The sequence below is a fragment of the Mytilus trossulus genome, chromosome 11 (genome assembly GCF_036588685.1).
Source record: "Mytilus trossulus isolate FHL-02 chromosome 11, PNRI_Mtr1.1.1.hap1, whole genome shotgun sequence".
NCBI lineage: Eukaryota > Metazoa > Mollusca > Bivalvia > Mytilida > Mytilidae > Mytilus > Mytilus trossulus.
The window spans coordinates 20,083,739-20,097,349 of NC_086383.1; the positions used below are offsets into that span (position 1 = coordinate 20,083,739).

The following is a 13,611-nucleotide window of genomic DNA, read 5'->3' on the forward strand; positions in this document are numbered from 1 at the left end:
TAACACTGGATAGATACCGCTGTTGATGAACTGCTAGTGCAAGAGCGATGATACGATATTGTAGGGCTTCTATTTTACTTTTATGATTTCCTTGATAAAGAGTTGCTGTTCACAAGAAAGCTATGGAACAAAGAGTCCCAAGTGGTGAAGTTGAAATCATCCCTTGGTAAATTTTACGGACGCCATCACGAGTTGGTTGAGCGTTATGAAATATCCGTTTCACAGATGATAAAGGATATGTTCAAATTTTGTAACAACAATCCCGTCCCATTCTCCCCGATTGTGACCTACCGAATTAGATTAATTACCGGGTGTGTACTAACACTAGCAACACGACGGGTGCCACACGTAGGTCAGGATCTACTTACCCTTCCGGAGTACCTAGGATCACCCCCAGTTTTTGGTGGGGTTCGTATTGCCCTGTCTTTAGTTCTCTATGTTAAGTCATAAGTACTATTGTTTGTCTGTTTGTCTTTTTCTATTATAGCCATGGTGTTGTTAGTTTATCGTTCGTCTCTCATTTACCAGAACAGTATTCAGTGCTTCATCATCGTCATGATTTATAACAAACTTTTCTGAATTTACATGTTGATAAATTAAGAAATTATTAAGAAACTATGGTTCATATCCTCGCATGCAAAATTGAAGTGAGGATGATTTTGATATTTCTAAAGGTCCCGTTTGGTCATATAGGTCTTCAAGTATTTAAGGAATTATTCATCGCAATATTTAATCGTACTAATAACTATTGCCAGCTATGTCTCGTTATTTTTGACATTTCTCTAGAAAATTTGAGAAAACTCTATTTTCACATGTCTCATAAAGTTTTTTTTCTTCTCATAAAGTAACATTCAAGTGAGCACCGACTTGAACATTGGAACTATGTTGTTAGAATCAATAGTAGTTTTGACCCTCAGCCTTTTGAAAGAAGCTTTTGCTGTGCCATGTACCGTACCATCATTATCAATGTGCGATTGTAGTGGAACTGTAGTTGCCTGTAGATCCAATAATTTAGTACAAATTCCAAGTAGTATTCCTACAGATACAACACGCTTGTAAGTATTTGACGTGTAATTACACATTTCAATTTTAATCGTCATTTAATGATATAAATCAAAGGGATTTTTTCGCCGAGACAATAATTGGTTAAATCTTATGCTGCAATACAGAGCTCTCCATGTAACTAATCGTTGTTATTCTTCTCGATATTATTTTCATGGTCTGATCAACGATTGCCTAATGCTGTGTACACACCAAACGCCGTGTACAGTAAACATGTTAGCAATTAGTTTAATGTAATGGACACTGGTTTCACATTAAAATTTGTTCACATTTATACACCTAGTTTAATAACCTGTACATAAGATTTGTTCACACTTGTAAACTATAATGTCATTCGAATGTTCATTACGTAGAACCGAATGACAACCTTTCGGACACATATTCTAGCAGTAAGGAACGACCATTTGACTTCAAAACGGGGGATGAAAATATTCCGATCCCCAATAGGATACAAAAAATCTGGTCATACAGATGATAAAAATAAATGATTCTGAATCAAAATTTACCCCATACATTTTAGTGTTAAATATTGAAAAAAAGTATTTGATCACCAGCATCGAAAGAAAAAAAAACCGGAATAAAACGTGCGCGCGAAAAAAATCTGACTGAGATAAAAAAACAGATATATATTTTTGACATCAGAATGCGAATTCTTATTATTGCGATACTTAAGAAGTCGCATTATTCGCATAAATAAAAACTTCACAATAATTTCTGAATTTACAGTATATATTTGTTACCTTGGTAGTTAACAATTTCAAAATAATCGCTTTTTAATGATTAAACAGGCTACTCTTAAAATTGTACTTCTTTTTTTCCAGAGGGCTAAATCAAAATAAAATTCAGTCGATAGATGCCACATCATTATCTGGATTAACATCGCTTGAGTACTTGTAAGTACAATGGTACACGAAATCGCATTTTGATTTTTCGAATGTGAACACGAATTTATAATACATGGGATTAACGATATATACTTATTTCGGTTTCCTGTTTTAATATTGGTGCTGTTTTGTACCTTTTCTACATACCATCTGTAATTTTGTGTGACGTTTACATATCTCAATAAATACATTATGCTCTTTAACGTAGATTTGAAAAATCAGTAAACTATTTACGTATAACCACAAATAAATTATGATACCCAAAACAATCTAGTTTTTTTTAAAAGATTATTTGATACAAACTACTGTAGTATTATTTTAAGTTGGATTGATTTAAAATTGTAAATTATATTTTGTACTTGTTTGCCATCATTACATTGGAACGTAAGTTTACTACTTCTCTTGTTTGACGCAACATGAAACTATAAGACAATAAAAATCAAAACCAAGAAATAAACAAAGATTAAAAAACAAAAGACATTTACATCATGTTTGATGTTATAACTGTATGAAATGATATTAAAATATTCTTGCAGATGGATGGAATACAACGAAATTTCGAGTATAGAAGATGGTGCGTTCTCTAGTCTGAGGTCTTTGAAAGTTTTGTGAGTATTTTACTGATGTACCTATATTTTGACTATGTTATTTAGTATGTCTATTTGTTCACGCATGGCGTAAATGTAACGGAGTTTGATGAGACTGTCGTACAAAGTTAGAGGTTTATCGCTATAAAACCAGGTTAAAAACCACCATTTTCTACATTTGAAAAAGCCTGTACCTAGTCAGGAATACGACAATTGTCCCTATGTTTTTGATGTGTTTTGTCGTGTGATTTTGCCATGTAATTAAAAACTTTCCGATTTTATTTTCCTCGGAGTTCAGTATTTTTGTAATTTTACTTTTTATCCCAACATGCAAACATCGAAGTAAAAATAATCAAAATGCGAACTTTTCTGATTGACAACATAGATTTAAGGGAGGAATCTAACATTCTAAATAGTTAAGATTGTACGTACATGAAAAAAGTTAAACCACAAAAATACTGAACTTAGAGGAAAATCCGATCGGGAAGTCCATAATCACAAGGCAAAATCAAATGACAAAACACATAAAGTCACATTCCTGACTTGGAACAGGCATGTTCAAATGTAGAAAATGGTGGATTAAACCTTTTTATAGCGCTAAACCTCCCAATTTATGACAGTCTTATCAAATTCCGTTATATTTACAATGATGCGTGAACTAAACAGGCATAATAAATCAAATAGTCAAAATATGGGTACATCAGTTATCATCGTGAAATGATTTTAAAATTAACAATTTAACAGAAAACACACAAACATCTATCTACAAACACATTCATTGATTCGCGTGTCTGACGTCATAAAATGTTATACGTCACATATACTTGTCGTTCAATGTATAAACAAACAATTTAAAAATTTCACATAAGCAATATTGGCATAAAGGGTTTTAAAAATGTAAGAAGTAATTTCAGAAATAGACCGTTATTTAAAATAGTCCAAAAGTTATATAGAATTTATAAGAATCCACAAATCGTTCATTCCACAACGCGATTAAATAATTTGACGTACGTGGTTCAACGTGTTTTCTAATTCATAATAGAAATATATCATAATGGCATATAATAGAATACTATCACACTGAACGGGTTCTTGTTTTTGAACATATTTCATTCAAATTGTTGCAAACATATTACAATATGATTATAATCAGATCTGTCACCTTTCTCCTTTAGAATCGGTTGTCCTCGTGTAATGTTCAAAAGTACCAAATAAGATGTGATATTCGGATAACCTTTATTTCCAATATTTAACCATTTCGAATGACATGCTGGCATTTTTTATTACACATACCCCTTCCCCTACCATCATATATTAAATTGTGTACGCAAGACGTGCGTTTCGAGGAAAAAACACAACGCCCGAATAATACAAATAAAGTATCAATAAAGACTAACAAATACGATGTTGAAGAGTGTTGATGACCCGAAATTCCGAACGGTTTTGTCTAATCTAGCTTAGGTAGCAATACACAGTTAGAAGTTTAGTTTCGCATTATGGACCCTGTGAATTTTTTTAATATGAAAGTTTTTGTTACAATAAAATTGATTTTTAGATAATTGAAGAATACTATAGCCTTCTTAGTGGATTTATATGAACATTTAGATTATTTTTAACATGTTTTATAGGCCATTTATATGATTGACAGTCCGTGTTTTCCTATCCGTACCGTCCATAGGTCCATAAATTATAAACAAAGATTTTGCGTTCGATCTTTTCAATTCAATTTTATGTAAAAACGAGCAGAAATGCATATGATTTTTTTTTACCAATTTTTGAAGACCCTCTTTCCCTTCCTGTATGATAAAGAAGGCTTTATATGTGTTTTATGCATGTATATACTTTTAGAAAGAGAATCCTCCATAGATTTGATTTCTAATGGTCATAAGGGTGAAATATAATCCCTTTTGGTTTAACCATGGCAACAATCTGCAATTCTTAGATACAAAATATAGCAAAAAAGGGGGAGAACATGTCACAAAAGTCTCCAAAATTTGGTCTAAAGGTAAATGTCAATCAATTACAGCATGTACAGTGATACCTTTCCTGAATCCATAGGAAAGGTATCACTGTACATGTTCTCCCCCTTTTTTGCTATATTTTTGCATAAAACACATATAAAGCCTTCTTTGTTATACAGGAGGGGAAAGAGGGTCTTCAAAAATTATGAATGTAAATTTTAAGTTTTTTTCCAAACTGTGTATTGCTACCTTAGGTATAGCTCATATTAATTTTATAACAGGGGATTAATTTTATTTCTCCTGTTTCATGTAATGCAGTTTTTTTTCTTCTTCATGAGAGACCCCAAACGCCCCATTTAATTACGTGTCTGTTCAAGTATAGAAAATGTAAATATTTTTTAATTTGATAGTGTTAAAGAAAATGAATGTATAGAAGGGGAGAAAAAATCCAGAACTGACACAAAGAAAGTTAAGCTCAAATCACAATGAACATGTAACACGGAATACGGATATCAGAAAGTCATAGTGGTCAGATTTCGATTGCCAATACGATTTGATTCAACCTTATTGTCTTGATTGATTATTTTTATAATCCTTAACATTAATGTGATAACATTTGGCTTGTTTTAAAAGGGTTTTGAAAAGTTTCGTGTTATAAAATAATCTCACTTATTGTCTCTTTATTGTAGTGATAAATTTAAAAGAAAATCCGAAAATTAAATTCTGCATTAACGACGTTTTTAGCATTGGAGTCTAATAAACAAAAGAAATGATTGTTTCTGCTTGAAACTTTTAATGGCAAAGGAAATTGTACGGTATATTATATTATGACTTGATCCATTTTTCATTGAAACTTGGTATGTCCGGGTTGTTCCGTCAAGCAATAGACCGATAGTTCTAAAAAGAAAATGACTCCATATAGGTATATAAGTTAAGTATATATATTTATCAATGAATACACTAGGAGTTATATGACAGAAATTACAAATAAAGTTCATAATGAGAAAAATGAAGCAACCAAGCTCTCCTGAGAACTAGAACCCACTACAAGTCATCGCATGCTTTTTTATTTTTTTTTATGTAGATGAATTGATCTTCTAATACTTTTCAGATATATATACGATAATAAACTAACCAGCATAGAACCCGATATATTTAAAAGTCTTGGATCATTGGTAGAATTGTAAGTATTTCATTTTAACTTAAACCATTCACTTATTAAAGGAAGCTCGCAGGTATAAGATTTTCAGAAAAAAAATAAACATTAATTTTTCATTACAATTTTTATTTATTACCTTTAGTAGTTGTTACTTTATCATATGGTACACAAATTATTCCCAAAAATCAATTCCTGTTGGCCCTAGGTGACTTTTAAATGTAGATATCATTGAAAAAGCTATAAATTATCTTCCTTTGGTGCAAAAATGCCAGTTTTTTTGGCATTGAAATTGATATATCTTTTTTAACTCATCGGTAAACTATATTTTTATTGTTGTTTTCGAATAAGCTGTACATAAACTAAATAATTTTAAAATTTAAGCGATTTCTGTAATTTAGTTCTTTTTTTGTTTCGATATTACCGCTATTTCTCGTATTAGTTCAACAGAAAAAAGGGCAGTAACAAACATGTTTGCTTCTTTCGAAGGCAGATGGTGAACATAAATGAACTGAGACCCCATTTTTTTATTTCATTTTTCTATTAAGTATCAGATAAAGTTCATTTATAGAAAAATATAGAAAAATCCTATCTTGAATAAAAAAAAAAAGATTTAGACCCACGAGCCCATTCAAAGGAGGTCATTATAACATAACACCGATTTGTACTTTGTTGTGGTAAATGTGTTTTGTGTTAGATAAAAACACGGGCGCGTCATTGTGAAATGCATTTATTATTTCGTTTTTTCTGTATCACTGTATCTTACATAAAGGCAACAGTAGTATACCGCTGTTCGAAACTCATAAATCCAGGTTGCAAACTAAAACTGAGGGAAACGTATCAAGTTTAAGATAACTACAACACAACAGAATCACAATATTGAATGTAACACACAAAAAACTGAACTATAATATAACAATGGCCATTTTCTTGACTTGGTACAGGGCATTTTAAGAAAAAAATGGTGGGATGAACTTGGTTTTGTGGCATGCCAAACCTCCCGCTTTAATGGTAATGATAATTCACCCTTGTTGCTGCTTTCAAATCTAAAGGTATAGACGTTATCTCCAAGTATCTAAGATAGGAGAGTACACCACCATGACAGAAGTTGTCAACGATACACAAAATGGGGCATGAATAACTATTGTCTTATCGGGGCCTTTTATAGCTGACTATGCGGTATGAGCATTGCTCATTGTTGAAGGCCGTACGGTGACCTATAGTTGTTAATGTCTGTTTCATTTTGGTCATTTGTCTCATTGGCAATCATACCACATCTTCTTTTTTTATATATTCCTTGTACTGCTATTTGCAATGTTTAAAAAAAATCCTCATATGGAGCCTATATGCCGGGCTTTTATTCCAATCTTACCTTACAACAAAAACCTGCTGTATCAGTTTTGTTCTATAATGGAACATTTTAGTTGCTGTTTTCAATAGAGACCTTTTGGCTGTGTGATTTGCATAAACCCATGTTGTAAATCTAAAGTACATAACTTTTAAGCTGTCTTTATCCACATGTTAATTGTTGCTACTATAGCCAAAAGGCATATAGTCAGCACCGACATATATACAGTCCTTGCATGAAAAGCTTGCCAACATCAATACCCATACTGTGTTCAACTAAGTTTAATTTGACAATAGATGTGTGCCGCTCAGAACTATTAAATTAATCTAATTACTTCCATTTTGTGTTTAGATAAAAACAGCGAATATGATTATAAAGTGTACTAGAAAGTTATATGGAGACAGAGGAATTAAAAATATCTATTGACTTGTTCGCCCTGATGTATGTCACCGACTATCTGAAAACGGCATCTGATTAAAATGGCATTGGATGTTATATTATTCTCCTTTGTTGTTTTTTCTTATTTCGTTTTTTGATGCTGGCAATATTTTGTATTTCAGAAATTTAGAATACAACGAATTGACAACGGTATCAGCTAGTATATTTGCAGAATTAACAGATATAGAAGAATTGTGAGTACTATTGGTATATCTTAAAACGCTATTTTTTGTATTTCATATATTCTTAGAACTCATTATGCATTATTGCATAATTGGAACGCAAATTATCATTCTTCGTTGAAAGCATTTTACTTTTAGTAGTCAACATATTTGTCAAAATATATGTATCTTTTAAATGAATTACAATGATCTTTTAGTATTTCAAATCAATTTTAGTTTCTTTTCATTCAACCCTAACTGGTAAATAATTCTATCTTTCTCCTATCAAGCAGGTTTTTATGCTCCATTTATTGGCATTATGTTTTCTGGTCTGTGTGTCCGTCCGTCCGTTCGTCCGTTCGTCCCGCTTTATGTTAAAGTTTTTGGTCGAGGTAGATTTTGATGAAATTGAAGTCAAATCAACTTTGAAATTAGTATACTTGTTGTCTATGATGTGAACTTTCTAATTTCCATGCCAAATAAGAGATTTTCCAACATTTTCAGGGTTCACTGAACATTGAAAATGATAGTGCGGATGAGGCATCCGTGTACTGTGGACACATTCTTGTTATATTTTGTTGGTTAGCGAAGGAAATAAAACACGTCCCCACTTTGAGTAGCATTAACTGAGCCAATTTAAATTTTTGAACAATGTACTGTCCCATTGAAAAATACAATATGTATGGTTCTGATTGATAGGTTTTTTCATCACTCATTGATTTACTTACCAGAAAAAAAACAATAACCTACAATACAGATAAATTTGCGTTCTTTTGTGTGTGTTTGTCTACTCATTGAATATTTTTAGGGAGGCCTTAATTTAAACATTGTCGTTTTACAGTTTTTATTTGTGAAACACACACAAAAAAAATATAAATAGGACGATGCTAAATTTTTGTCAAAAATCAAATGTTTTATGTTTAAATCAGTGTGAATATCGAAGAGATTGAAAATATATGATTGATATTGTATAAATACAACATCACATACAGTTTCTGTGAGTTGATACATGTATTATCATTTACTTAGAGAATAATTATTCTCTTCGAATTAATTAATCTATGATTGATGGATTTCTCCTAGGAGAAATGTAAAGGTCTCAGTGAATAAACTTTACAGAGAACAATATATTTATTCAATAGAACGATTGAACTAACAAAATTTTAAATTAACAGGTAAACAACAAACGATTATGAAGAAGTGTTTCATTTCTTTAGCAATAAGACGTTGCATTTTAAAAAAAAATCATTCAAAAGGAAGTATATGTTAAGGTGAAGAACAAAAATATACTTATCGAATATTTGAATAAATGGTATTTTTTTTATGTTCAAGATATCTTAATTATAACCCATTGGTATGCTGTAAGATGGCTGATTTGATTGACTGGTCGTCTAATCAAACCAAGCTTAGGCGCTTTGAAGGCGATTGCACTGATTTTCAAACAAGTACTGATTTAGATGAAATTGATTTATCAAAGTGCCCAGGTTAGTATGTTATAGCTTATTTGAAAGAGTAAACCAAGAAAGAACCTAGAAGAAATGTAAAAACTTGCATGATGAAATAAAACAATAAAAAAGGAGCTAATTTTTCATTAAAATTGAATTGTTATTTGTATTTCTTCATGTTTATACTAATGAAAAGCAGGGATTCTCTTATTCTACATCGCAAAAATGCTTACTGCTAAAGATATGATGGTCCCTTGCTTTGATTTCGTATGAATTAATAAAAAAAAAATATCATTGAATTCTTAAATATCAAGATTTTCGATATAACGAAATATATGATATTCATACGTTATATATGAAAGTACAGAAATCAAACGCAAAACTTCGTCTAAAATTCGCCTTTTCACAATCTATGGAATCATGGGTAATTTCATTGTTCGTACCCCAAAAATGAAAATAACGTAACGTCAGTGGTCGAATTTCCATTGTTTATGACATTTTTAACCAATCACGGCGTTTTGGTGTACAGGTTTAAAAATATTACCCAGGGTGCATAAGATTCTGAATTGGCTAATTGTCTAGTGCGGTGAATGCAGTATCATACAACGAAAAATTGGTTACATTTTTTTCATAATGTTGTAGATAAAAGTGTCTATAACGGTAAAAAAGATACTTAGTGGTTTAAAAAAAGAGGGACAAGTCAAACTCATAAATTGAAAATAAACTGACAAGGCCATGGCTAAAAATGAAAAGGACAATAAGACAAACGATAAAACATGTGACACAACAAAGAAAACTAAAGAATAAACAAAACGAGCCCCACCAAAAACTAGGGGTGATCTCAGGTTCTCCGGAAGGGTAAGCAGATCCTGCTCCACATGTAGCGCTATCATTTTTTTTTTTATCTTATACAATAGTTCAGGTATAGAATACCATCATAAAATATAATCGTCATGTGAGTTAAAAACAATTCATAAATTACAAGCACTGCCAATTAAGACATGATATTTATGACATAATTTTTTAACAGATTGTTCAGTGTGAAACATAAAGATATTCACCGTATCAATTGTAAAGCATTATATTCTTTATATTTATGATAACATCAAGAGATCGATTAGAAGAAACTTGTTTTTTTTAAAGTTGACGGCGGATGGGGCTCCTGGTCGAATCCAATATGTTCTGTTACATGTGGAAACGGTATTCAATCCAGAAATCGATCTTGTGACAGTCCAGTTCCTTCTTTGGGTGGCCAAACTTGTAATGGGTCGAGTGAAGATACATCGGATTGCAGCTTAATAGATTGTCCAGGTAATTGTTTGTACGGGGTTTAAAATGAAACTTAGGTTTGTTTTTCCATACCAAACATAACACTGTTGATTCATGTGAGTTACGAAGTATTTATAGATAACAAGCATAGACATTAAAAACAAACCATTCAAGACATTTAGGACATTTCTTTGTAAGATAAGTTCCCTGTAAAATGTGGAAATAATCAACTAAAACATTGTAAAGAAACATTTATTTGTTATTCATTATAAAATTAAGAAATTATTTATTTTTGGAAGTTGATGGCGGATGGGGTTCATGGTCGAACCCAACATGTTCCGTAACATGTGGAAACGGTATTCAATCCAGAAACCGATCTTGTGACAGTCCAGTTCCTTCTGCGGGTGGCGAAACATGTAATGGGTCGAGTGTAGAAACATCGGATTGCAGCTCAAGAGATTGTCCAGGTATTTGTGTGTACGGGTTTCAAAATGAAATCCATGTCTGTTTTACAAATTCATGAATCAAATTAATTGGTTATATCACAATTTAAAGGTGGTATATCACCTAAATCTCTATGCTACTACAACATATATTATATGTTGAAATTTATTATATAGGTGATATCATTATGTAAAACCATAACAAGCATAACACTGTGGATTCATGGGAGGATTCATGCGAGTTACAAAGTGTTCATAGATTACAAGCATAGACATTAAAAACATACCATTTAAGACATTAAAGACATTTTTTTGTAAGATAAGTTCCCTGTAAAATGTGAACAAAATCAACTAAAAGATTTTAAAGAAACATACATTTGTAATTCATAATAAAATTAAGAGATACTTTGATAATATATATATATTTTTATAGTCGACGGCGGATGGGGCTCCTGGTCGGACCAAACTTGTTCCGTCACATGTGGAAACGGTATTCAATCCAGAAATCGATCTTGTGACAGTCCAGTTCCTTCTTTGGGTGGCCAAACTTGTAATGGGTCGAGTGTAGATACATCGGATTGCAGTGTAATAGATTGCCCAGGTAATTGCTTGTACGGGTTTCAAAATAAAACCCACATCTGTGTAAAAAAGTTTGTTCAACATTAAATCGTATTTACCTTTTTTCTCATTAATCGACATTGTGTAATACTAAGAATATAAAAGTATTGAAACAACAATGCTGTCAAATATCGAATATGTAGATACGATTTGAAAAAAAATTGAAATAAAGTTTCATCTATTTAAAGTTGATGGTCAGTGGGGTTCCTGGTCGACTGGACCATGCTCTGTCACATGTGGTAATGGAATAAGATATAGAAAAAGAAGTTGTGACAGCCCACCAGCCTCTACCAATGGACAAGGTTGTATTGGTTCTTGTACAGTCTACGTGATCTGCACCTTAGAAATATGTCCAGGTTAGTAAACATATTCTGTCACATGTGGTAATGGTATAACATATAGACAGAAATGTTGTGACGGCCCACCAGCTTCTAACAATGGACAAGGTTGTATTGGTTCTTGTACAGTATCTGTGATAGCTTAGCTTGAGATCACCCCTGTTTTTTGGTAGGGTTTGTGTTGCTTATTCTTTAGTTTTCTATGTTGTGTCGTATTGCCATTGATCTTCTGTTTGTCTTTTTCGTTTTTGGCCATGGTCTTGTCGGTTTGTTTTCATTTTGTGAGTTTCTGGTGTCTTGCGTTCCTTTTTCATCAAGGTTGGTAAGATTTTAGAATTGATTTACATCTGTTGTCCTTAAGTAAGTGTTGTTGCATCCATGTTATTAATCTCCGATCTCTTTGGCAGCTTGATTTGTTGTCCTAAAGTAAGTGTTGCATCCATGTTATTAATCTCCGCTCTCTTTGGCAGCTTGATTTCTTGTCCTAAAGTGAGTGTTGCATCCATGTTATTAATCTCCGATCTCTTTGGCAGCTTGATTTTTTGTCCTTAAGTAAGTGTTGCATTCATGTTTTTAATCTCAGATCTCTTTGGCAGCTTGATTTAGATAGTTAGTTGTTATGGTAAAATACAGTAACAGTTCTGTTTGATGTGTTTTAGCTTTTAATTTTGCCATTCGATTAGGACTTTCAGTTTTCAGGTTTCCTCACAGTTCAGTATTTTCATGATTTTACTTTCTAAGCTATAAGGTGAACCATATTATCTCGTGTAATTAGCATATTAGTAATTGATTGATCACCTCAAATGTATGAACACCCTTGTTTAACAGGAAGGATAGAAGAAAGGTTTTGAAAGGTTCATTACTTTATTAGTATATTGAAACTATGGATATAAAATGTCTGGTTATTACCCAAAGCATATTTTGTTCTATTTTTGAAAATTAATAGTTAAAAATGTTTGAATGATATTTTTTTTTCTTTTTATCGTATAGAATCAAGGAAATGGAAAAGATATCATGGAAGGAGACTGAATAGCAGAAGATATCACGGAAGAAGACTGAATAGCAGAAGATATCATGGAAGAAGACTGAATAGCAGAAGATACAAAAACAACATCTAACATGTACAATATGTTTGTGTTGTAACTCAGGATGATGCAAGCCAATGGAATTATTTCTCGAATAATTTAAGAGGAATTTAACAAAAAAAATCTTTTTTTTGTCTGTCATGGCCAATCATTTCCTATGAGTTATCTTTTCTTTCTTTATCAAACATTGTTTTAACAATGTATCTCAGTAGGTCTTCATCATAGGGAAGGATAATTTGGATGCCAAATACTACTAATTTATAATTTCCCTAATTAAAACTTTAAGCAATCTGTATGAATGAATGTATTTTGGAATATTATACTTCAACTGTTATATGGGTTTTATCTGTCAATAAATGTGGGTATCATAATAACGTTTTATTTTTTCATTCACACACCAATAGATCTTTGACTTTTGAGTGTCCCTTCAGAAGGTCAATCATGATACGAGCTTTGAACGCAATTATTAATAAAAATGCCATTTGTTTTTGCCAACACTGGTTTAATACGGCTTTTGTCGGAAGTTTCCCCCATCGGGATATAGAATGCACAGTAGTCCGTGCTTCCGTATTGACATGGCTAATAGAGGTCTTTGATTACCATTGATTAAATTTGAAAATTTAGTGAAATAAAGGTTTCAGTTAACTCAGGTAATGTTAACCTTTGATAAATTTTGCTATGTTTACGGTTCATGTAAGCTCTTCCCTTGTGTCAGTATTTATACAGACTTGGCTTTGACTTTTTAGCTTTGAAATTTCCAAATCAAGGCGAACCCATAATTGTTTTGTTTTAATTTTCAAATCATTTTTATATAAT

General features: G+C 31.9%; 1 protein-coding gene across 1 annotated transcript; it reads left to right on the forward strand.

The window, feature by feature from the left end:
* Positions 1-882: 882 nt before the first annotated feature.
* On the forward strand, positions 883-7,634 carry LOC134689815 (leucine-rich repeat-containing protein 4C-like). Its single transcript, XM_063549781.1, has 5 exons — positions 883-1,055; positions 1,884-1,955; positions 2,483-2,554; positions 5,606-5,677; positions 7,559-7,634. The coding sequence occupies exons 1-5, from the start codon at positions 883-885 to the stop codon at positions 7,632-7,634; spliced, it is 465 nt and encodes a 154-aa protein (XP_063405851.1).
* The last annotated feature ends 5,977 nt before the right edge of the window (positions 7,635-13,611 follow it).